The following is a 25,274-nucleotide window of genomic DNA, read 5'->3' on the forward strand; positions in this document are numbered from 1 at the left end:
GGAGTCTCAGCCACTGCGCCACCAGGGAAGCCCAAAAGGATTTTTTTGATTCTTTTTTTTTTTTAACTAAACATGCTCTTTTTTCTTTTCTTTTTTTAATTAATTTATTTATGGCTGCGTTGGGTCTTCGTTGCTGCGCACGGGCTTTCTCTAGCTGTGGTGAGCGGGGGCTACTCTTGGTTGCCGTGCACGGGCTTCTCATTGCAGTGGCTTCTCTTGTTGCGGAGCACGGGCTCTAGGCACATGAACTTCCGTAGTTGTGGCTCACAGGCTCTAGGCACATGGGCTCAATAGTTGTGGCTCACGGGCTCAGTAGTCGTGGCTCACCGGCTCTAGGTGCAGGGGCTTCAGTAGTTGTGGCTCGCGGGCTCTAGAGCGCAGGCTCAGTAACTGGCTCACAGGCTCAGTAGTCATGACTCACGGGCTCTAGGCGCGTGGCCTTCAGTAGTTGTGGCTCGCGGGCTCTAGAGCGGAGGCTCAGTAACTGTGGCTCACGGGCACGGGCTCAGTATTGTGGCTCACGGGCTGAGTAGTCATGACTCACGGGCTCTAGGCACATGGGCTTCAGTAGTTGTGGCTCGCGGGCTCTAGAACGCAGGCTCAGTAGTTGTGGCGCACGGGCTTAGTTGCTCTGCAGCATGTCGGATCTTCCCAGACCAGGGTTCAAACCCATGTCCCCTGCACTGGCAGGTGGACTCCTAACCACTGAGCCACCAGGGAAGCCCTTGACCCTAACTCTAAAGAGTGCTGCAGTACTTTATAACTTCAGGGAGCGAGGACTGGATATTCGTCTTCTGACTCTGGGGACTTGCCCCTCACAGCCCCGTGCCACTGTCCGCCTCCCAGGGCCCCTCCCGGAAGCACTGCCCGGACAGGGGGCAGAGCACGCGCGTCCCGGCTGACTAGCTCCCGCCCCCCACTGCTCTCCTGCTTCGGTGCAGCTCGAAGCGGGCTGTGTGGTCGTGGCTACGCATGTTGAGGCTGCTGCGGGCCTCCTGATAACAAGCGCTCTACGGCAAGGTTCTGCCACCTGAGGACAGCCCCGCAAGGCGGGTCCAGGAACGCGCAGGCCTCCCGGGCTCTCCTTCTGCAAAAGCACCAGCAGCGCTTGCTCTGGCTCCGAGGGGCTGGAGCATGGATCGCAAGGATGGTGGCGAGACCACCTGTGGCCCTGCCAGGGGCTGTGCGCACCGCAGTGGGCCTTGCTGACACTGCATCATCATCAACCCAGCGTCGAGGGCCGGTGAATCACCAGGAGGGGGTGTGAGCCTCCATTGTTCAACGCTGGCAGCCATCGCCCGTGTGCCCCCGCCCCCCCCGCTGGAGGACCCGGCCTTATCGCAGTCTGCCAGCTGCTTCCCGTGAATTATTAAAAGCACCTCTGTGCGTGGTGGTGACTCATTTCACGTCTGGATCTGTCCTGCACAACTGGAGAACTTCGTCCTTGGCAGGAGTGTGGGTCAGGCTCATCGGAGGAGGTGCCCAGTGGCACCATGAGGAGTGGGCCTCCCGCAGCCCCGGGTCCCCTGCCCGGGAGCCTCTGCGCCTTCTCTTCCATCCCGGACACCTGCCTTCCCCTCCTCAACCCCGAGAGAAACGCTGATCTCTCAGGAGCCTCGCACGGAGGCGTGAGTGCACGTGTTTGAAAAGACCCGAGGGACTTGTTGGTTGAGCCTCTGAAGTGGGCCCCTTCTCCCGCTGGCCCCGCGGAGGCCGGCTGGAGGCTGGCTGCCTCACCACGGAGGCCCTCGTGTCTCAGGACGAGGCTCCTCCCCCGGGAGGGAAGTGAGCATGCGCGCGGGGCGGGGGCGGGGCGGCGTTAAATGCGTCTCCTGTTTGGGGCAGCGTCCAGGGGCGGAGCCTGTGCTGTTCTGTGATGTGCGGCCGGCCGTGCTCCCCACCTTCCCATGTGGACGTCTTCACTTCCTCCCTGTTGGGCCCCCCAGGCCCTTCTGCTGTCGCTGAGCACATGATGTCCTTCGTCATGCTGTTCCCACCTCCTGGAATGCTTCTCCAGTCCCGCAGAGCCTGCTTCCCCCTCAGGACGGAGCTAAGTGCTCCTTGCAGCGGCGCCTGTTGCTGCCCCGCTGTGCGGACGCGCTGTCGTCCCACCGCATTCGCTCGAGTGCACTCTGACCATCGGCATCGCCACCACTGTTGTCCACGGCACGGGTGTGGTTTGGGGCCTGACGCTGCAGCCACTGCAGGCTGCGCGCTGCACACGGATCATCTCAGTTCAGTCCTGCCCCCCAGGTGGTCATTTTGGAGGAGCTGCAGTGAGCAGGCAGGTGGCCGGTGGGGCGCAGACCCTGTGAGAGCACCGTGGGCACCACGCTGCCTCTTTACGCCAGTTAACCTGTGGGGCTGGGCCTCGCCCGGGGCCGGCACCAGGACGCGGTGATAAAGTGTGTGCTGAGTCACTGGACGCGGACGCGGAGGAACGCAGTGCGTCCCCGGGGTCTCCCAGTCTGGGCACCCAGTCTTGGGGGTTTGCCCAGTTTGCAAAGGTCTCATTAGAAAATGCGGGTGATTTAAACTTTTGCCTTGCGAGGCCCTGCCTGGCTCCTAGAGACACAGCCAGCGGAGGTGGCGGCATGACGGCTGGCCTGGGCGCGGGGTAGTGCCCGCCGTCCCTGCACGAGCACAGCTCGCAGCCGCTGTCACCGGGGCCTCCACATGGCTTTCACACCGGACACAGCACGACCTTTTATCATTTTCCTTCTCAGCATCTTGTTGGGTGTTCTCCCATCTTCCGTCCCAGGGAAGGTCTAGAGCTCGCTTGCCAGGTTTCAGGTGGGCCTCCTGGTGGACTCGTGCTGCGTGGACGGGTTCCCGCGGGCAGCGCCAGCTCCCTGCAGGGTCGGTTCTTCTGTTCTTCCCGCTTGGAGCGCCCTGCGGCCGCGTGTTCACAGCTTCTCTCACGACCTCACCTGAGTATGGCTGTTTTCTTCTAGTAGGCCTTGCACGTTTCTTGTTAGCTTTATTCCCGGGTGTTTTATCCTTCCTGTTACTTGCATGTTGCTTTTTCACCCCGCTGCTAGGTCCACTGCCACTGGGTGACCTGGGGTCTCGGGAAGGTGGGCACTTGAGACGTGGACACTGAAAACCCCAGAGGGTCCCCCCCACAAAACTGTAACAGCCGCAGACTAGAAACTGGCTAATTTATCTGCTAAAGTCATGGGCATAACTCCACGGGGGAAATCACGTACGACAGACGTCCCTCCCTCACCCGGCTCTGAGCACGGGCTGTTCTTGTGGCTCGCGGACGCCTCGCGTCTCCGTGGGACCCTCTCTGGCGTAGCGCTGTCTCGTCTCCCGCTTTCTTACTGTGCAGCGTTGAACGGTTTGCTGCTCACCGCGCTGAGTTCACAGCGTCTTCATGGCCTCCCCGCGCGTTTGCCTAGACGTGGTTTGCTCCCGGCGTCCCTGCACCCGTGGCTGAGCCACCCTGGACCATCTCTCCAGCCCCTGGTCCCCAGGGATTTTGTGAGAGTTCTCTTTCTTAGCAAATGTGCCGACTCAAGAAATGGCCTTCTGGGGTGGAAACTCTGCAGCTGGGCTTCTTTTTTCCTGAGGTGAAGGTGTGTCCCAGCTCAGGTCAGCAGCTGGTGAGCCAGTGGCGGCTGCCTGCGGCCTGTTGCACCGGTGTGTCCTTCTAGGCTGGGATGGAAGTTGACAAGGGAGGTCCATTTCAGACCCTCCCACCCTCACCAGGAAGCAGCAGCCCCTCCAGAGACCTTCCTGGGTGCTTGACAGGTCCAGAGCTGAGCAGAACAGTGTGCTTTGACCAGGATTCCCCTCCTGTTTTTTTTTTTTTCTAATTAATTTTTATTGGAGTATAGTTGCTTTACAGTGTTGTGAGGATTTCTGTTCTGCTCTCAGCATCCTGTCTTCTCTGGGAGCCCTGGGAGCCCTGCCAGATGGGGGCTCTGGGGAGGAGGCAGCAGCCTGGATCCCTGGGCTGAGGGCCCTGTGTGGGCAGCTCTGGAAGCCCGGGCCCTCAGCCCCATCATGACCGTCTGTGGGGCTTGACAGGGGCTGGGCTCCTGTGGTGAAGCTTGTGTGCAGCTCGTGTGCGTGAGCACCCTTGCCTGGTGCTCAGCCGTGGCCGTGTTAGTTAGAGTCGCTGTCGGGGGAGGGGAGAGCACGTCCCCTGCTCCCCACACTGGCTATTGCTTTGTGGGACTGGGTACCCGCCCCCCGCCCGGGCATGAGCTGCCACCCTCTTGAATTAAACTGAAGTTCACGGTCTCTGTTTGGAGGTCATGCTGCATTAGCGAGCTCTCCTTGAGGACCGTTAGCATTGACGTCTTATGACACGGCGAGGGAGGGGCCTTGTCAGCAGAGGGACGCAGGGCAGTGCAGGCGGCAGGTCCCCGCGGGGCCCGGGCTGTGCCGGAGCAGCGTTCTGCTGGGGTGACCATGCCTTCCTGAGGGCTCTGCCCAGCGCCCCGTGGACCCAGAGACTGCAGCCTGGCTGCGGGGAGCAGCACTGGTCCCTCTCGTTCTTCCTCGTGGTTCAGTCCTCGGCCCGAGGGCCTCGTTTCTCCGCGTATGCTGTCGGCTTTGCGGGTTCCTCAGGGGCCCCGTGCCGTGGCCTTTGGCTGCCTCGGCCTCCCGCAGTCCTGGCTCTGCCCCTCCCCCTGGCTTGTGCTGCGTCCTGGACTCTCCTCAGACCGGGCGCCGGGTCGGCCTCGTGGTCCCCGTCTCTCTGGGATCCTGTTCGTGTTGCCCGCTGTTCAGTGCTTGTTCCAGGAGGGAGGCTTGGTGGTATCCCAGGTCCCCCGTCGCGGCCAGAAGCACCGTCGCCTGGCTCTGGTGTGAGCGAGGAGGCCGGCAGGGCACAGTCACCGGCCGGCCTGGGCTCATCGCCGTGTCGTGGAGGATGTGGCTGTCGCTCTGGGCCTTGGGGGGGCCGGGGGGGCCGGTGGGCCAGGTGAAGAGGCACGGAGGGGTCTGTTTGCACAGCGGCCCGACTCCCTGTCCCGGCGTGGGGCATGGGGCGAGGCGGGGGTGCGGTTTTCCGGGGGCGGGACTGGTGCTGGGGGCACCCAAAGCCTTCATGCAGCCCCTGGTAGGCAGCCCAGCCGCGGGGGGTCCTGCCCCCTCCCCAGGGCCCTTCCAGAAAGGTCTGCCCTGGCCCTGCTTTCCCCGGCTCCCTGGAGCGCGGGCGCTTCTTCCCGAAGGTGCTGGACCGTGCGTTGCTGCTTTAGGGTCGCCCCAGCACAGAGACTCGTGAGAATCAGTTGACGAAACCAAAGTCGGTGTACCCTGGCACGCTTCCTGCTTTCCCGGTTTTCACGCCTCTGGGTCCGGGTCCCACTGGGTGCCCCTCCTCCTCCATCTGGAACCCCCTCCCTGCATGCCCGCTCTTACCTCTCCTGGGGCCAGCCCTTGGCATCCCAGGAGGACGTTCCATGCGTAGGTGCCTCCGCTGCCCCCGAGATAGCGGCCTGTCTCCCCCCGGGCACGGACTCAGTTCATTTCTAGTCGCATATGTTGCCCTGTGATCCAACCCTGCTGCAGATGGAGGGTCAGGGTCGGCCCAGACAGTCCCTCCGAGGAGAACCAGCTCTCAAGGGCCCTTGGGTCCTCGATGGCCGTGGAGACTTGGAGTGGGCTGGAGAGGTCGCTGTGGCAGACGTCCTGGACGGCAGGAAGGCCTTTGCCTCCGCCAGTCTGGGGGGCCTTTGCAGGTGCTGCCCCCAGGGCTTTTCCTCAGGGGACGGAGTTGAGCGGGAGGGAGATTCAGGCCGTGGGGGTTTTGCTCCGTGCACGTGGCCTGGCCACCAGGTGAGGCTGGCCCGTGAGACCCAGCACCCTCTGATCGCAAACGCTTTGTCGAGTCCCCTTCCTTTCCCATCTGCACATGGTTTTACAAATGTCAGTTTTCAGTAGTGTCTACATGTAGGACAAAGAGGAAACAAAAGAAAAATAATTTATAGCAGTGTATGTTTCATCATGGAGATGAAATTCGGAAACGAGGAGGGGAGGCCTTCAGGGAGGAGGCGGCTCTAGCTGGCGGGAGTGTGGGCTGCGGTGCAGGTGACCCCAGGAGACGCTCTCCTTTGGAGTGCTGTCCACCGGGAGGTAAATCTGCCGTTGAATGGGTACCGCAGCGGAGCTCTCGGCCTTCGGTCATTTAGCAGTGCCCCTCAGAAGAGGCGGTCCAATTAGGCCTTGTGTTCTTTTTCTACAAACAAACTTCAAATACGGACTGCTGTCAGTGAAGTACGAAATAGGTAGTAGCAGAGCGCGGTATGGATGTGTTTCCCGTGCTCCCTTGTCTTCTTCCTGTGCCAGGGCAGCCGCTAACCAGCCCTCGTGCTTCCAGCTGCAGCCGGGCCCGGCCTGAGGGGGTCCCACCCCGAGACGCGTGGGGGGCTGGGGAGGGGCGGGCCACAGTCAGTGTGTGTGTACAAGTGTGGGTGTGAGTGTGCTAAAGTTGAAGCCACGTTAGTTATGAGTCCAAGGTTACCGGTCAGACTAGAAGGGCCTGGTTTTCTGCTTCGAACGCTGTGCTGCAGGTCAGCATTTCCCTCTTCCCTCCCGGAAACCATCCAGAAGTACTGAGAAGAGTGAAAACCACAAAGGCAAACTGAAATTTGGGCAGAAAAGAAATACAGCTAAAGCCCAAGCCTCCGCAGAGGAGGAGAAGGGCCCCCAGCCGGGAATGAGCAGGGGGTGTGCAGGGAAGGAGCCCTGGGCCAGGCTGGCGGGGCAGCGGGGTGGGCGGGGCAGCGGTGGTACGGGAGGGGGAGGGGAGGTCTCAATGCCCCTGAGCTGGCGGAAGGCAGAGGGAGGCAGCGAAGGCGAACGGAACTCACACCAGACCCTTCGTTGGGATGTAACGTCAGAGGAGACGCCCGTGGTTTCCTCCGTGTAGCCTTTGTACAAAGCCAGACTGAATAAACCTCATCATGGACAATGAGTAATAAAGGCAGCATCACACAGTTTCATAAAACCAAAAATTGTGTAGAAAAACAAATAACAGGAAAAATTTCACAGAAAAAAAGTTGACACTGAGCAGGTGAGAATTGTACCTGAACATTTTGCCAAGAAATAAGACTTGGCAATCAGGTAGAATCCATGAAGCTGGGACCAAGTGCAGGCACTCAAAGAGGGGAGGGGAGGCCAGAGGAAGAGAAGAACCCGGAGCTGCAGACCTCGGGGCGGAGCCAGAGGGGCGGGGGGGGGGGGCCGGGGTGGGGTCAGGAAGGCGAGGCGCCGGGAGGACCGCAGCAGGAGTTGAGTCTGGTTGGAAGGGTAAAGCCAATGTACAGTGTAAACGGTCCACATTCTAGTGACTTAGAGTTGATGTAGTCAGTAAGATACCTGGGAAGGGAGAAGATGCTGGGAAACGTAAGATTGTTGGTATTCTCATCATCAGAAGCTGACGATCAAAACGTACTGTCTAAAGATGACATCAAGCAGAAGCGTGTTTAAGTGTAGAAAGGTGAACACTGAGAAGGGTGATACGTTTGACTAGTCAGGTACTTGGTGCAGGAAGTTGATCGGAACAGTTGGAAACGAAGTATAGGTATCATAGGAAGTCAGAAGTTACAAAAACAACCACTAGAATGAAAAATATAAACCTTTCCAAGTATCAAGAAAATTTCACACACAAAGGCAAGCGAGACAAAAAAGCCATAGAATAAAATCGTTTTGAGTCATGAGACAGAGCAAAACAGTACAGATCCAGAAGTAACTCCAGACAGATGTTATGAGACAAAGCAAACAGTACAGATCCAGAAGTAACTCCAGACAGATGTTATGAGACAAAGCAAACAGTACAGATCCAGAAGTAACTCCAGACAGATGTTATGAGACAAAGCAAACAGTACAGATCCAGAAGTAACTCCAGACAGATGTTATGAGACAAAGCAAACAGTACAGATCCAGAAGTAACTCCAGACAGATGTTATGAGACAAAGCAAACAGTACAGATCCAGAAGTAACTCCAGACAGATGTTATGAGACAAAGCAAACAGTACAGATCCAGAAGTAACTCCAGACAGATGTTATGAGACAAAGCAAACAGTACAGATCCAGAAGTAACTCCAGACAGATGTTATGAGACAAAGCAAACAGTACAGATCCAGAAGTAACTCCAAACAGATGTTATGAGACAAAGCAAAGCAAAACAGTACAGATCCAGAAGTAACTCCAGACAGATGTTACGAGACAAAGCAAACAAAACAGTATGAATCCAGAAGTAAATCCAAACAGATGTTTTATCAAAATATAAACGGGCGAAATTCACCTGTTAAAAGGGAAAGGCTAAAAAAAAAAAAAGGGAAAGACTTTCTGTTTGGATTACCAAGTAAAGCCTAAAAAACTCGGACAGTATAGGATGCAAAGGCACGTGGGCAGTTGTACACAGAAAGCAGAGGTCATAACCTTGATTGCAGTTAAATTTCCGTTCAAGCCAAAATGCATTGCAGAAAACGGTAAAGGTACAGATGAATATCTGTGTCAACTAAATACCATCAGTGTTCAGAAAAGCAAAAAAAGAGGAGAGCTTCAACAGGACATTGTCAAGGACACCAGTAGTGGAGAATTTTTTTACCTCTTAATCCCCGATAGAGCAAGTGGGCAAAGAATAAGTAATAGCAAGAAATACAAGATCTGTGATAGATATGTACAGAGAGACAGACACACACACCCCCGACTCTTAACCCTGAAACTAAAGAACGCTCTTTTTAAAGAGGACTCGTGGAAAACATTAACAAAACTTAATCATGTGTTAGGTAATAAAGAAAACCTTTATAAATTCAAATAGGTAGAACTAGGACAGGTAACTTTTTCTAATCACAGTGTGATGAAGTTTGAATTTAAGAGCACAACTAAAAAAAGAAGCAGCCCCTAACACTTGGAAGCTAAAAAAAGAAGTAGAACAAAAAACTGTCTAAAACAATGCTCGGGTCAAAGAAGATGATATGCAATTCAAAAGTGCATAAAATCTAGAAAATAGTCACAATGGAAACTCTTCAGAGCCCGTGGGAAACAACTAGAGCAGTGCCCAGAAGAAAAACCACAGGTTTAAATATTTATGTTATTGAACAAGAAAGAGTGAATATATATGGATTAAACACCCAGTTCAAGAACTTGGAAAACAGAATAAACCTTAGTAAAGGAAAAGTAGTGTAAAGATCAAAGCAGAAGTTAATGAGAAAGTGAAAAATGGTAGAAATAACAAATCGAAATGCCTGTGCTTTGAAAACAAACCAGTAAAACGTATTAATTATTCACAATCTAGTAAAAAATTAGTAGAAAGATCACCGCCCAAAATAAGAAACAAGAGTAATTAGCTTGGAGTTACTGACTCGGGGCAGGGGTGTGTGCGTGTCCTGGCTGCCAGAGTCTCTGATCTGACCTGGACGCGGTTCCCCAGGGACGGACGGGCAGAGCCATTGAGCTGGACTCACAAGGTGTGTACCGCCCTGTGTGCAAGCTTCGCCTCAACAGTAAGGAAGATACACGAAAACAAGAGAGACAAACCTAGGCAGAATTACTAGGTCTACGTGAACTCCGTAAGAAGTTAAGAGTTACGTCACAACGCCATTTAAAATAAAAATCCAAATGAATAGCTTTCTAGGGAAATACAACCTATCAATCCCGACCCCAAAAGAGATGTGCAGTATTAGAGCCTTCCTTGGTATCCTGGAGACACTAGTCATCCGCCTGAGACAAGAGGAAGAGCTCCAGGTGCCTGCGTTGTGGAGGAGGGCGTGATCGGGGCGAAGACGGTCGGCCGACAAGCCTCGCCGTCAGCCTGAGGCCCTAGTGAACGGGTGGGCAACAAAGTTAATGTGCAGAAATGGGACAAGTCCTGTATCTACAGAAACAGCAAGTTAGACAAGGAAGAAAGTACTCCCACGTATAACAGCAAGAGGTGGAAAGACGAAGGGCCCCGGACGGGCCTGCGGGTCGAGAAGGACGTGCCGGCTCTGCACGCGGCCGAGTCCTGGGAGCCTCGGCCTCACCTTCTGCACAGCCCTGGTTTTGTGAAAAAGGGTTGCTTGGTTTATTTTAATGTGGGGTGGGTGGGGTGGGAGAGAGGATCCCAGGATTCTTGTCAACAGAACAGGATGTCAGAAGCAGACCCAGTTACAAACAGAAAGTCAGTGAGTGAGTCCCTGGGGGACGATGAGCCCTTTCTGTACCGAAGCAGGGACGTCCGGGCCCCCAACCTGAAACCCAGCAGGACGCTTCGCGCCTTCCGGGAGGCAGACGTCCCCCACCACCGGGTCCCCTGCCTCTTGTCCATAGAAGATCTTTAGCCTCCTAGGCTGTCCCCAAGTTCCAAAGCGCAGATTTTATCAGGAAAGTGAGAAAATACAGAAACAAAGGAAAACAGTCAAGACAAGATAATAATAAGAGGTTAGCCCTGGAATGAAGTCAGGGACCTCTAGGTCCTCCTAGGGCTGTAGATGATATCCTGGGCCGGGTCCTCGAGTTGTTTTGCAGACATTAAAACCCTGCCTAGTAGAGGAAGTTAACTGCGTGCTGACCACCAGCATGTCGACACCAGACCAGTTGGAAGCAGAAGGTCGATGATGTTGGCTCCCAAACTGCCACCCAGTTACCCCCGCCACCAGATCTGAAGAATGTCCACGAGCTGATCAGACACCCGCAACCCTCACCCCTGACGGTGTCTTTGAAAACCCTTCCCTGGAAGCTGTCGGGGGGGCTCGGGGCTCTTGAGCGCGAGCAGCCTGTGCTCCTTGCTTGGCCTGGCGCCAGGCGCCCTGCAGTAGACACTGCCCTGTCCTTCACCACAACACGGCCTCAGCAGGCTAGCTTTGCCCTGGGTTGCGCGGTAACAACCCCAGGGCTGTGGTGACATCGGATGGAACTGCAGGCAGATGTGTGGCTCTGAGGACTCGTCCTGCAGGTCAGCTCACACCGTGGGGACCGGTGTGTCTGAGCCGCCAGGTGGGAAGCAGGTCAGACGTTGGTCGGCAGGAGGCTGGCCATTGGGATGGTTCCAGGAGCCACAAAAGTGAACAGGGAAGCTGCCTCTGTGCTAGTCTGGAAACACCTCCAAATGTGTTCCGTGAAAAACTCAACGTACGAAACGAGGTGTAGGAAATCTTCCATTTTTGTAACAAGAAATCAATTTAAGAGAAGGGAAGAGTGTTGACCTTTTAGCTGGTGAATGTGTGAGCTGAGCCCGGGAGATGCAGGCTGCAGGAGGGGACGGGGCGAAGTGGGAGAGAGACCTCTCCACATGCACCCGTTTCCGTGCGACACCTGAACCTTAGCTCCTGAGGCTGCAAAGCGTTCGCCGGATCCAGGACAAGGTGCTGCCGGGCCTCGGGCAGGGCCTGGCACCAGGGCACCGGGACCATGCATCTCCAGGAGAGACCACCATCATGCTCTGCTGCACGGGCACGTGGTAGCCGGGGGGTATCTGCCTCTCCTCTGCTCGAGGTCAGCCCCCGCCCCCAAAAACAGAGAGAGAGAGAGAGAGAGCAGCCCAGACTGGACTGTCGGGCCCTATGTCCCCGGGAGAGAGTCTTCCTGGTCCAGTGAGGTTCGTGTCTCTGCTGGTCTCTTTCACTGTGGCCATGAGGCTGGACACAGTGAGGGCAGGGGCTTGCTGGGTGCCCACCCACTGGCCACCAGCTAGGAGGCCGGGTGGTGTCAGAGAGGAGCGACAGGCCTGGACACTCGGGTGAGGGGCAGGGCAGCGTCCGTGCGTCGGGACAGCTCGGTTCCTGGGAGGAGCTTCATCTGAGCCCCAGGCTTCTGAGGTAGAGGTGAGGGGCCACTGGACACGGTGGGTGTCACTTCTCCTCGAATACGCACGGTTTTGTTCTGCTCGTGACGCCACGTTGCCCAGGCGTCTTTGGTGCTTGCTTGTGAAGCGGGCCGTCACCCCGACGGGGGGCCCAGCTGAGAGCGCCGCCACCGCCTATCGGGGTGCAGCTGGCGAGGCGGGCGCTGGGCTGCGTCCTTTCGGCACCCGGAGAGGCAGTAGGGGTTGAGCGTGCGGACCCGCGTGTAACTCACTTGTGCCGAGGCTCTTCCGGGAGCTGGTCCGCCGGGAGCTGGCCCGCCGGGAGCTGGCCCGCAGGGCGCTGGTCTGCAGGGAGCTGGTCCACCTGGGAGCTGGCCCGCCGGGAGCTGGTCCGCCGGGAGCTGGCCCGCAGGGCGCTGGTCCGCCGGGAGCTGGTCTGCCGGGAGCTGGTCCGCAGGGCGCTGGTCCGCAGGGAGCTGGCCCGCAGGGCGCTTGCGCTCAGTGTCCGCTCCAGCCCTCAGGCTTCGGGCTCCCGGGTGTGCGCTGGTCCCATTTAGGGGCAGGGTTTCCTCCAGGGACCTGATGACTAATTGGGGCACCATAAAGACCGGATGTTTGGGGCCCAAGAATTCCTAAATCAGGTCGCCCCAGGAGGACCTTTCCAAGAATGGCCTGGAGGGAACGTTTCCAGGAGGAAGCACTGCAGGCGTCAGCCTGTCCGTTTAGGCCGGGAGGGCAGATGAAGGAGACGCGCCCCTCCCTCTCCTCCTCTCTGCCCAGGGCTGCGGGTCCTTGCTTGTCTGTCACAACACCTTTCCCACCAATGCAGGGCACGTGCTGGGATGTGAGCTGGGAGCTCTTGGCCGCCCTGGGTTAAGGGGCAGGTCGTCAGCCATGCAGCCTGGACAGTGGTGAAGCCGGGGCCACAGACCCAGCCTCGGGGACCGGCCGCCTCACTCACGGCTGTTGCCTGTGGCCAGTGTGGGCGCCACGAGGGGTCCTGCCCGCATCCCCTGTCCCCTCAGGGGCTCAGTGGAGAACTGGGTGGGAGGTTAAGGGCCTCTCTCTGGGGTGTCAGGACACAGCCGGACAGCCGGCAGAGCAGGAGTCCCCGGTGCCGGCGGCGGGCGGCACACCAGGGCTGAGAGGGTGGGCAGGCGGGTGGCCGGGCGCAGGCCAGGAAGAGCGGAGCTTGATGACAGCCCTCTCTCCTCCAGGCGACCCACACGCGGGGACTGGGTTGCTGCGGGGTGGGAGGCCCTGAGGGCGGACTGGAGAACGGCCAGATCCCGGCGTGAGGACAGTGGCGCCGTGCCTGCAGCCGGCTGCCGGGGCCCACCGCGCCCTTGCACGCAGGCGTCTCATCGGGGGCCTTCGGAGCCCAGGGCAGCGGGCGCTGGTGTGGGAGAGCGCTCTGCCCCCGCTCGGGGCCGCCCGCCCCGTTTCTGCTCCTCCCCGTGGGTGCGCGCGGGAGTCTTCTCCCTGCTCTCCTCCAGCCTCGCCGTCCTCCCCACGCCGCCCCCACCGTGGGTCCCTTCCCAGCGGTCTGTGCGTGGCCTGACATCCTGTAGAGGAATTTGAAGTCACAAGATAAATAAAGTATCAAGATATCAGAGCCGATCAGAGCGTCGGTGCGTCTAGAACCTGCTCTGTCCAGCCGCCGTGGCCCCCTCTCCCCGGATCTCGATGTCCCCCCACGCGCCCCTGTGGCCGTGTCTGTTGCTGCTCTGGAGACAAGAAGGAAAACCCAGGGAGGCCCTGTGTTTGCGGGAGGCCTGGCGACCGGCGGGGCGCCGGGGAGAGGGAAGCGGGTGCGCCTGCAGATTCCTGGGGCCCGTGGTCCGCGCTCAACCCCTCCTGTGCTTCCTCGCAGCTGGAGATGGAGCTGAAGATGCTGAAGGCCCAGGCGGGCCCGGCCGAGCAGAGCTTCCTGTTCTCCAGGGAGGAGGTGAGCTCGCTCAGGTACGTCCCGTCCGCAGGGCTGCCCCCGCCCTGGTGTCGTCTTCACAAGTCACCTCCCGTCCTCGCGGCTCACAGCCCCGCTGCCCCATCTGGCCTTTGCTCAGCCCCCTTCCTCAGGTGGTGCTGACAGCCAGGCCTCCCTCTGTCTCAGCAGACGGCAGGCCACTCCTGTCCCGGCGCTGTCTGCGGGGACACACCTACGGTCCTGTGTGTGTGTGACGACGGGCAGTGCGAAGTGCAGCAGGGGTGCCCGGGCAGGTCTGGGGGGCTTCCGGGTGGGTGCCCGTGCGTGGGGCTGAGGGCGCATGGGAGGACGTGCTCGCTGGCGGCCGGGCAGCCGGGCCAGGCAGAGGCCAGACCCACCGGCCCTGGTGAGGCTCGTGGCCGTGTTCCCGTGAGCAGCAGGAAGCCGTCCAAGGTTTCAAAGCAGAGGAGTGACATCTGAGCCGGGTGGGGAGGCAGGAGGGGAGCTGCCAGCACCTGCTGAGCCCTCGCTGCGGGGTCAGCCCTCAAGCTGTGGGCCGAGGGTCCTCCGGGCGCCCCCTTCACAGCGCTTCCTGGTCCCCGCCGCACCGGGCGGCCTCCTGCCCCTGGCACCCCTTGCTCTGCTGCCCTCGCCGCCTTCCGTGTCTGAACGGTCAGCCCTTCGTTCGTTGTGCCTCGGTTTCCCAGCGTCGCACGCGGTGACTGCGGGTCAGTGTCCTCCACACAGCTGAGGGCATCCTCGGCTTTCCCAGGAAGCCGCACGGGGCCCCCTGAGGACAGGCGTCCCGGGACATGTGGCCCCACCGTCACCCCCTCACGGTCGAGAGGGCGACAGGGACTCCAGGGCCACCGCCCCCGAGTGAAAACCCAGGCAGCCTCCACCTCCCTGGTCCTCTCCTTCTCCCACGGATCCAGGAACGCCTGCGCCTAAGGGGTCAGTGCAGAGGAAGGCTGTGAACCCAACGGCCTGCCGTCCGTCACCCGCCCTTCGGCCTTCCCTGGAAGCCTGGCCGGCCAGGGGAGCCTGGGGCCCAGGGCTGGCCCTGCCCACAGGGGGCACCTGGGAGCCCCGTCCTCCCGAGGATGGGGGTGAGGACAGGGTGGGCACGGCGTGCCTTTGTCACGCACACAGGTGGAGCTGCTGTGCATAGGTTGCGTGTGTGTTAACATACATGTCGCGTGTGTGACGCGTTAAGTGTGTGCACGTGACGTTTTAAAGCGTCACTCTCTTGAGGAAGGAAACTGGGGAAAGTTCAGTAAAGATTTGAGTGGCAGCGGCCGAAGGGCTCTCTCAGCTGGAACAAGGCTGGGCTCCTGCGTCTGTGCTGGCGGCTCGGGGGGATCCCAGGTGCTGTCTGGGTTTAGCATCTGGATAGACTTGCTCGTCCTGGAGACCGGCGCCTGCCCGTCCCGCCCTCCGGTGCCCTCACTGCCGCCTGGGGCCCCCCACCTGCCCACCCAGGCCCGTTCCAGCGCGCAGAGTCCCCCGCTTCAGGGGCTGGGAGGCACTGGGGATGCCCCCTCCCCCCAAGGATGGCGCTGTGCTGGGCCTCGCCCCCTCCCCTTCCGGACTGCCAGGGGCTAGATTCCTGTTATTCTTTCTTTAGAAAACTTACTGAACGGATCCTTGCTGAGCACCCCTGCTCCGGGTCTTACACTGCCCTCGATCAGGAGACGAGTGTTGGGTCCCGGGAGCGGGCGCGGCCGAACACGGACGTGGCTGCACGGTCACCCCCCGCGACCCAGGCCCTGAAGCCAAACGCGCCTCCGTGGACCTGGGCCTGGGCCTGTGGACCTCAGCGAGGGGTGCCCTTTGAAAGGCAGCCGTGGCCGGGGTGAGGCCCCCAGACCCTGGTGCTCCGGGCTGAGGGCAGCCTCCCGCTGCCCCTCTGCACCACGTGCAGCTCCGCCAGGAAGCCCGTTGGTTGGCCAGCAGGACCCTTCCGCCCGGGCTGCAGGCACACTGGGAACCAGCGTTGGGCCTCTCCGCCCACCTGCTGCCCGGCTGCCAGCAGCCACGGGGTCCCCGCCTGGACCGTGCGGGGAGCCGGGGCCAGGACCCCGTCTCTCCACTCCTTGCGCTGACCCTGCGGTGGGTGCGAGGGGCAGCCTCCCCCCACCGGGCAGAGCCTCTGGGTCTGGGTCCTGGCCCGCCTCGTGCCTTCTCTCTGGGGGACCGAAGAGCCGTGTGCCGTCCGGCGCCCCGAAGTGCGACAGAGACGCGCTCTGGCGGCCCGGTCTGCGCCGCGTGCTGGACACCCGGAGGCCTTTCGTCTGGCGCCTCTCATCCCCACTTCTCGGGAGGCGTCTCGTCTCCCTTTGCTGCTGCTGCTTCTCTGAAACTCTCACCCGCGTGTTGAGCTTTCTGAATTCTTTCCGTGAGAACGTGTTTGATCCTACTTGCCATCGTTTGCTTCTGCATCCTATAAACTTACCCCGAATTTATCACCCGCTCTCTTTTACTTCCTGTCACGCTGTTAGTTTCCTGAGACTCTTTTGTAGTGTTGCCGTTGCTGTTTTATACTTAGAACACGTTCACTGACTCCTTGACGTTAATCATGAAGCTCTCTTCTGTCCGCACAACCTGCTTCCTCTAAGTTGCTTTCTTTCTGTCACCATGGTGGTCTGGGCGTAGGTCTCCTGTTGATGTTCTCCTCGAGGCCCTGGTGGTACCAGCCATCTGCTCACGGGGAGGGGGGACACCGAGCAGCTCCTGGACCCACCCTGGGCCTGGTGGACTCCCTGCGGCGGCACCAGGTTGAACGTGGCCATTTCACTGGGAGCCTCAGGACTGGCGTCTGGGTCCTGTCTTCGGGGAAGACGCCTACCTGGAGGTTGGGCTGCCAGCTTCTGGGCGTGTAGCTGGGGACAGGACCGGCAAGCTCGGTGTCACTGTGGGGACGTCCCCTCGGTCCCCTGTTGACCCGGGCAACTTTGCCCTCTACCTGGTACCCTTCTGCCCGGAGACCCGCTGTCTTCTCTGTAAAGAAAATGAATTTCCGGTCTTCTTCAGAGGCAGGGGAGAGACACATAAGATCAGATGCGGAAGAGGATGTGCAGATGCTGGATTTTGAAAAGATCTTTAGCTTCTGGTTCTGGTCAGCTGGAGCAGCCGCGTCATGCCCAGGTCCTCCCCTTACAACCCAGAACCCTTTGCATCACACCAACCGAGGAAGGCCCGGGCAGGGGCTCAAGGGTGGCCTTGAGGACCCTGGGACTTGGCGAGCTCCCGAGTTATCTCAGCTGCACTTTGCCTGGATCAGCAACAAGATACACACAGCTCCCAGGAAAGCCTGTTCCCCCGCGAGGGGAAGCCCTCTGACAACACCGCCCCGCTTTAGCCAAATGCCCAGGAAAAACCCGTCCCCTTCCTGCCCCATGGCACCAGCACGCAGGCCCACCCGGCAGTGCCACTGGGCCAGCAGGGCTTTCGGTGACCACCGGCTGCAGCAGGCAGTGGAGTGTCAGCCCAGGGAGTGTCAGCAGGGCTGAGCTGATCCTCTGGGGCAGCACTGGAGCCAGAGTGCGATGGCGGGGGCTGGTCACCCTTCCTGTCACTGACCCGAGTCAGAAGGCTCGGCACACAGTTCCTGCTCCCACCCTGGAGCAGCGGGGCGGCCCTTGTTCACCAGCCCTGGTGTTGGTGGACCAGTGGGGAGCCCAGCTGACACCACCCTGTCTGCAGGGTCTGCTTTTGCAGCATCGTGTCAGCAGGGACTTCCACCTCCTCCTGAGCCGGGTGGTTGCCGCCAGGGGAAGGTTAAAGAGGAGGAGGTCTCACAGCGTAATGCTTGGGGTGTCCAGGATGCAGTAAAAGCCCCTTATCCTGTCCAGAAGCAGGGCAGCTGTAACATGAACAAGAGAAGACAGTCATCAGACACCAACGCCACAGTGACTCGGGTGGCGGAATTACCCGATGACGATTTTAAAGCAGCATCGTAAAAATGCTTCTGCAAACACTTACACACCCTCTTTAAACAAATGAAAAAATGGTAAACCTCAACAAAGAAATAAAAATTGTTTTTTTTTAAAAAAAGAACCAAACAGAAATTATACACCTGAAAAATACAATAACCAAAATAGAAAGCTCATTGGATATGCTCCACAGTAGACTGCAGACGAGAGAGAGAATTGTGAACTCAAGGGCAGATCAATAGAAATGATCTCACCAGAGCCACAGGGAAGCAGACTGAAAACAAACAGGAACAGAGCCTCGGGGACCTGTGATGAGGGGACACAGTGTGGGACTTTGCTTAATTGGGGTCCCAGACAGGGAGAAAGGGATCGGGGCTGGGAAAATACCTTAAGAAGTAATGACTGAAAATTTCCCAAATCTGGTGAAGGGCATAAAACTACAGATTGAAGAAGCTAAGTGAAGCCCTCACAGTATAAAACTAGATAAATCCACACCATGACACCTGCTAATTAACCTTCTGAAAATTAAACACAAAGGAAAAATCTTGAAAGAAGCTAGAGAGAAACACGGTAGCATCTCCAGGGACATGGATCTGAGTGACAGCTAGTTTTTCATCTGAAGCTGCGGAAGCCAGAATGAAGTGCACAGTTTTCAAGTTCTGAGAGAAAAGAACTGTCAGCCAGTGGAAGTATCCTTCAGGGATGAAAGGAAAATCAAGACATTCTCAGACGAAGTGAAACTAAGAGAATTTGTCACCAGCACACCTACCCTTAACGAATGTCTAAGGAAGCCTCCCGAGTAGGAGGGACATGGTAACAGAGGAAAGCTTGGAATTCCCGAGGGGAAGGAACAGGGGCGTGGGTAAAAACAGGGAGAAGTATGAGAGACGGTCCTCGCGTTTTTCTGAAATCGTACTCGAGGTCAAAAACCCGTAGCGTCCCGTGATGCTGGTGACAGAAGAAACGCACAAACCCATTCTTATGTTAAAGTGGGGAGAGGGATATGTCAGCCCCAGGAGGCCAAGTCCCCTATGTGTATCTTAATAGCTTCAGCAACCACTGAGAAGTATCTGCAATGCAGAGTGCTCAGAACACTACAAAACTGTACAAGTAACCTGCTGGCAGGCCAGAAAAGAGAAACAGAGGAGTTGGGAACAGGGAGAGAGCAGAGAACATATAATAAAGTGACAGATTTAAGCACCAGCAAATCAGTAGTTCCTTTTAAAGTAAATGATCTAAACACACCAACTAGAAGATAACAGAGCGGCAGAGTGGGTATGAACACACGACCCAGTTGTAGTTTATCTACAAGACTCAACTTCAGCGGTAACAACAGAGGTCGGTTGAAAGGAAAAGGATGAGAAATGATGGACTATGGAAACATGAATGTTTTTAAAGTAGGTATGGCTTATATTAATGGAATAATTTCAGGTAAAATACGGTGGACAAAAAAGGGACGTTACATGAGGCTCAGTCTGCCAAGAAGATACAACGATCCTAAATGTGTGTGCGCCAGACGACAGAACTTCAGAACTCGTGAAGCCCAGAGACGGACCTGAGCGGAGAAACGGACAGACCCACCCGTGCAGTCCAGGACCGCAACACAGCCTCTCAGACGTCGTAGAACTTCCAGACCGTAAAGCAGCCAAGACGTGGAAGAACTGAGCACCGCCATCCACCAGCAGGACCTGACCCGCATCCAGGGGAGGCGCGTGGGCAGCGCACCTGGAAGGCCAGCGGCGTGGACCGCACCCGGGGCGTGGAACAGACCTCCGCAAGTTCAGGAGAATCGGCTTCATACCCTGTGTGCTGTCTGACCAGAAGGAGCTCAAACCAGAAGTCAGTAACAGAAAAACAACAGGGGAATCTCCTAACGTTTGGAGATTAAACAACACACTCTTAAACAAATAGGTCGAGTGTGGAAGAGGACATCTCAAAGGAGAGATAAATACAGCTGACTGATGGTGAAAACACACCTGTCGGAGTCTGTGGGACAGTAAGAGTCAGCGCCGAGAAGGCGGGTGCACAGCACTGAACGTTTGCGTTAGGAAAGTGGGGAGGTCTCCGATTTCTATTCCAGCCTCAAGACCCCGAAAAAAGAAGAACAAAATAAGGCCAAAACAAGCAGAAAGGAGGAAATAATAAAGGGCAAAATATAATGAAATTGAAAGGAGAAAAACAGAAAATTCTTGAGGCAGAAAGCCAGTTCTTTGAAAAAAAAAAGTCAATAAAATTAATAAACGTCTAGCAAAACTGACAAGTCTGGAAAGAGAAGACACAGGTCATGAGTATCGAGCGTGCACAGGGTGTCTCTGCAGGCCCTCGGCTACGTAGAGGACACAGGACACTGAACAGCCCCAAGCTTGCCAGATCATTAACTGGGGGCAACGGACCGATGCCTCAGACACCAGAGACTGCCAAAACTCAACCAAGATGAAACAGGAAATCTGAATCATCTTACAAACATTAAAAACTTGAATTCATGATTAAAATGTTCCTCCAAAATATGTTGCCAGGCCCATATGGTGTCCCTGAAGAATTGTAAACATTTAAAGAATAATTAACATCAGTTTTACACCGTCTCTTTAGAACACAGAAGAAGAGGTTACCGGGGGTGGGGGTGGGGGGATGGGTGTCTCCGAGGAGACGGTGTGCGTGGGCTCAATGGCGGCGGTGTTTACACACATCTGCACATGCGACAGCGTCACGTGGCAGCTGTTTACCTCGTTACCACTGAGGAGACACTGAGTGAAGAAGACATGGGCCTCCTTGTACAGTTTTTGCAAGTTCCTGTAATTATTTCCTAAAAAGTGGGGAAGGAGAGAGAGAGAGAGAGAGACTTCCAGCCACTTCCAGTTGGAGCCCTGCCTTCTCGCTGCTTCCGGAAGCAACTCTCGGTGATGCCGTTCCTGAGACTTGGGGCACTTTTTGTGGTAGAAGCTTCTTGGCGTTTCCACTGCTGGTCTGGGAGTTAGCTTTTTTGTGTCATTTACCATTCATTCATCTGTTTTCCAACTTCTGAAGTTTTTTGGACACTGTGCCTTCTATTTTCTTTGTCCTTTCAGAAGCAGGCCTCAAAGGAAGTAAGGAAGACCTGTTCTTGTTTTAATGGAATTTTGAGAGAGGTTGCACTTAAATGTAAATGCTGGAACTGACGTCTTAAACTGAACTCTTTGGCATTTTTTTCTATTCATAAATATTTTATACATAGTGAAATCCACATCATTTAAACTCTGTTTCTCCACTTTGTATTATAACGCTTTCCCATGTTTTTACAGACTTCGTGTAAATATTAACATATAGTTTGTTCCGTAACGCAGTTGGCTAACCCACCTCTGGAGTTTGAGTTATTTTCACGTTTTCAGCTGTTAAGAACAAACCGTGATGAACATCCCTGTGCATTAACCGTTGGCCATGTTTTGACTTACGGGCAAGCGTCCTTTCTGGGTCCCAGAAGCTCGACGGTGCTTGGGCTGTCTTGTACCTAGGATTCTGACGCCTTATGGTTTTGAAAGTGGGGACAGTTCCCCCCTCCAGCAGCAGTGGTAACAATCGTGCCGAAGCAGCGGACGTTCACCCAGTGCTTTCTGTGTGTCAGGCTCTGCACCCTGTGCTCTCTCTGCATTAGCCTACGATTCTTAGGGATTTAAATCCCGAACAGGGATTTAAAAATACCTGTGTCATTGAGGCATACTCTGCACACAGCAGGGTGCGTCCCTTTTAATGTCCAGTGTCGCGAGGGTGAGGTACGCAGGGGTGGGGCTGTGGTAGTCGTCCACCCAGAAGGCAGGTCTCAGACAGTGTGTTGTCTTTGGAGAAGCCTAAAACCATGATTAAACCAAATAAAAGCCAGTCTGCTTTTGATGATCGCCATGCTCCTGCAGTTGTGCAGAATGGCGGTAGTAAAGTACTCCTCAGCCGCCTCAGCAGACGCCACAGTCACACTGACAAGCAAGTATTCACGCTTGTTGTCACCATCACGATACGGCACAGACTGTATCCTAGGAGACTCTTTATTTTTTACTGTTAACGTTATCATGTAGCAAAATGGTCTCTCTCTTGGTGTACAATTCTGTGAATGTTAATTACTTACCCCCTAATCAGAGCATAAAATAATTTCATCACTTCAAAATCCTCCTCACGCCGTCAGTTTATAATCGCCCACCTACATACCCATAATCCCCTGGCAACCACTGATCTGTTCTCCATCCCTACAGTTTTGATTTTTTCTCAATAATGTCCTATAAATGAAATCCTACAATTTGTAATCTTTTGAGACTGGCTTCTTTCACTCAGCATAAGTGAGATTCATCCAAGATGTTATCTGTATAAAGTTCATTCCTTTCTGAATACCGTAGCTTTCGACCAAGTTTTGGAACCAGGAGGTATGGGTTTTCCAGCTTTGTTGTCCTTTTCCAAGATCGTTTTGATTTCTCTGACATCTTAACATCAATATTAAGTCTTCCAATTCATGAACATGGAATGTCTCCCCATTTATTTAGTTTTTCTTTCATTTCTATTAGCAATCTTTTGCAGTTTTCGGTGTACAAATCTTATACCTCCCTGGGTAAATTGATTCCTAAGTAGTTCGTTCTCTTTGATGCTCTTGTAAATGGAATTATTTTCTTAGATTTGTTTTTCACATTGTTCATTTCCACTGTATAGAAATATAACTGATTTTTATTTATATTGAAATATATTAATCATTCCAGCTGAAGGTTTGTCGACTTTGTTGATCTTTTCAAATAACCAGCTTTTGGTATTGTTGATTTTTCTTACTGGTTTTCTGTTCTCTGTGTCATTGTCTTTAATCTTTGTTATTCTCTCCCTTCTACCACCTTTGAGTTCAGTTTGCTCTTCCTTTTCTAGTTTCTTAAGGTGTACAGTTAGGTTATCGATTTGAGATCCTCCTTTTTTAATGTAGTCATTTAAGGCTGTCGGTTCCCCCAGAACACTGCTTCCACTGTTGTCCTGTGTGTTGTTTTATTTTATTTCCTCCAGGTATTTTCTGATTTCCTTGTGATTTCTTCTCTTATCTGTTGGTTGTTTAAGGGTCTGTTGTTTAGTGTTCACATATTTGTTTTCCAGTTTTCCTTCTATTATTGGGTTTTACTTTCAGCCCATTGAGTTAATTCCATGAGATCAATAAATTTAACTTCTAAGACTTGTTTTGTAGCCTAACATATGTAGTCTTTTCTGGAGAGTATCCGTGTGCACCCTGCAAGAATGTGTCCTCCGCTGTCGGGTCTAGTTGATTTACAGGTTCCCAAGCGCCCTGCGTCCTTGTTGTTGTTGTTCCTTTTCATAGCTGGGTAATAGTCCACTGATGGACATGCTGCCGCTGTAAAAAATGTATCCATTCGCTTGTTGACGGGTATCTGTGTTGTTTTCAGCTCCGGGCAGTTGTGACTAGGACTGCTGTAAACATGCACGTGCGGGCTGTGTGTGGGCACAAGTTTCCATTTCTCCAGGGTAGACACGCAGGAGTGGGATTTCTAAGGAATGGATGGAGTGCATGTTTGGCTTTGGAAAGTGGTTTGCTCGGTGCTCAAACAGAATTGTGTGAGAGTTTGGGTGCCTCCTTGTCAGCGCTTGCTATAGTCAATATTCCTATTTTAGCCCTTCTGCTGAGCGTGTAGTGCATCTCACCGTGGTTTTCTACTTGTATTTCCCAAGTGGCTACTGATGTTGAACACCTTTTCATGTGTTTAGTTGCAACCTGTTTAACCTTTTTGGTGAGGTATCTGTTCAGATATCTCACCTGTCTTTTACCCAGTTGTTTTTTGGTTGTTGCTTTGTTTTCTAACCTATTGTTGAATTTTGCAAATTCTTTATGTGTATTGGATACGTATTTGTCAAATATGTGCTTCGCAAATATTTTCTCTTAGTCTGTACTTTATTTTCATTATCTTACCAATGTCTTAAAACAAAAGTTTTAAATTTTGAAAAAGTCCAATTTATCAAGTTTTAGATGTTGGGTCTGAAAACTCGTTGCCTAGCCTTGAGTACCAAAGGCGTTATCCTATGTTTATTTCTTAAAATGTTCTAGTTTCACATTCTACATTTAAGTTTCTGATCCATGTTCAGTTAAATTTTGGGTAAGATGGAGGTTTCGGTGAAGATTTACTTTTATTTTTGCCTAAAGAAGTTTAGCTGCTTCAGGACAATATATGGTAAAGGCTATCCTTCCTTCGTTGAATTGCTTTTTTATGCCTTTGTCAAAAATCGGTTGGGCAGGGCTTCCCTGGTGGCGCAGTGGTTGAGAGTCCGCCTGCCGATGCAGGGGACGCGGGTTCGTGCCCCGGTCCGGGAGGATCCCACATGCCGTGGAGCGGCTGAGCCCGTGAGCCATGGCCGCTCAGCCTGTGCGTCCGGAGCCTGTGCTCCGCAACGGGAGAGGCCACAGCAGTGAGAGGCCCATATACCGCAAAAAAAAAAAAAAAAAAAAAAAAAAAAAATCGGTTGGGCATATCTCTCTCTCGTCCTGGATTCTCCATTTTGCTGTATTGATCTACGTGTTTATCTCATCACCCCTGTCTTGACTACTGGTAACCTTGGGGTAAGTTTTTAAAATCTGGTAGTGTGACTCCTCCGATTTCATTCGTCTTTTTCAGAGTTGTTTTAGCTATTCTAGTTCCTTTGACTTGCCATAAAAATTTTAGAATTGGTTTGTCTATATCTACCCAAAAAAAATCCTGCTGGAGTTTTATTGGCATTGAGTTAAATCTTTACGTCAGTTTGGGAAGAATTGACATTCTCCTTATGTTGGGTCTTCCATTCCGTGAACACAATACGTATCTATTTATTTACATCTTTGATTTTTCGTCAGCATTTTGTATTTTCAGTATACAGACTCTGCATGTTTTATTAAATTTATACCTAAGTATGCCTTTTTATATCAGTTGTAAATTTTGTTTTATGTTGCCTTACTATTACATAGAAATGATTGATTTCTGAGTTGTTCATCTTGTATCCTGCACCTTAACCGAATTTACTTATCAGTTCTGTGAGGGTTTTTTTGGTCTTTATTTTTGGTTGATTCCTTGGGATTTTCCTGGGCAGGTACCCTTATCTGTACCTTGTCTACATCGGTTTTGTATCTTCTGTGAGTGGGATGCCTTTGGTTAAGACTTGCAGACTGGCGTTGGGGTGAGGAGGGCAGACATCTCCGCCTTGTTGCTGGTCTTGGAGGAGCACCTAGTCCTTCACCGTTAGTTAGCTGTAGGTTTTTTTGTAGATGTATCAGGATGTAGCAGTTCCCTTCTATTCTTGATTTGACTTTGATTCTTATAAAAGTTTATCATGAGTAGATGTTGAATTTTGTTAAATCCTTTCTTGAATAGATTGATACGATTGTGTGTTTTTTCTTCTTTAAACTGTCAATATGGTAGATTACATTGATTTACTTTTCAGTGTTGAGCCAGCCTGACATCACGAGATAAAGCCCCCTTGGCTGTCATGTAATGTTCTTACGTATTGCTGGATTCAGCTTGCCAGTGCTTTGTTGATGATTTTTGGTCCATTTGTGAGGGATACTGGTCTGTGGGCTTCGTCTGTTGTTCTGTCCTTTTCTGGCTCTGTCTGAGCGTAACGCTGGCCTCACGCAGCAAGCCGGGAAGTACTCCTCGTCTTTTCTGGAAGAGACTGTGAAACCACGTAGGCCTGG

The 25,274-nt window shown here is 54.3% G+C and overlaps 1 protein-coding gene across 5 annotated transcripts in view; it reads left to right on the top strand.

Annotated features, from left to right (window-relative positions):
* MAD1L1 (mitotic arrest deficient 1 like 1) overlaps positions 1 to 25,274 on the top strand; it is a 314,290-nt gene that overhangs the window by 198,551 nt on the left and 90,465 nt on the right. For all 5 annotated transcript variants that reach the window (XM_079945107.1, XM_079945106.1, XM_079945109.1 and 2 more), the window contains one exon: positions 13,620 to 13,708. In XM_079945107.1, coding sequence (XP_079801233.1) covers positions 13,620 to 13,708 — 89 coding nt within the window. The remainder of the gene's footprint in view (positions 1 to 13,619; positions 13,709 to 25,274) is intronic.

The sequence above is a fragment of the Stenella coeruleoalba genome, assembly GCF_951394435.1.
Source record: "Stenella coeruleoalba genome assembly, chromosome: 15".
Taxonomy (NCBI): domain Eukaryota; kingdom Metazoa; phylum Chordata; class Mammalia; order Artiodactyla; family Delphinidae; genus Stenella; species Stenella coeruleoalba.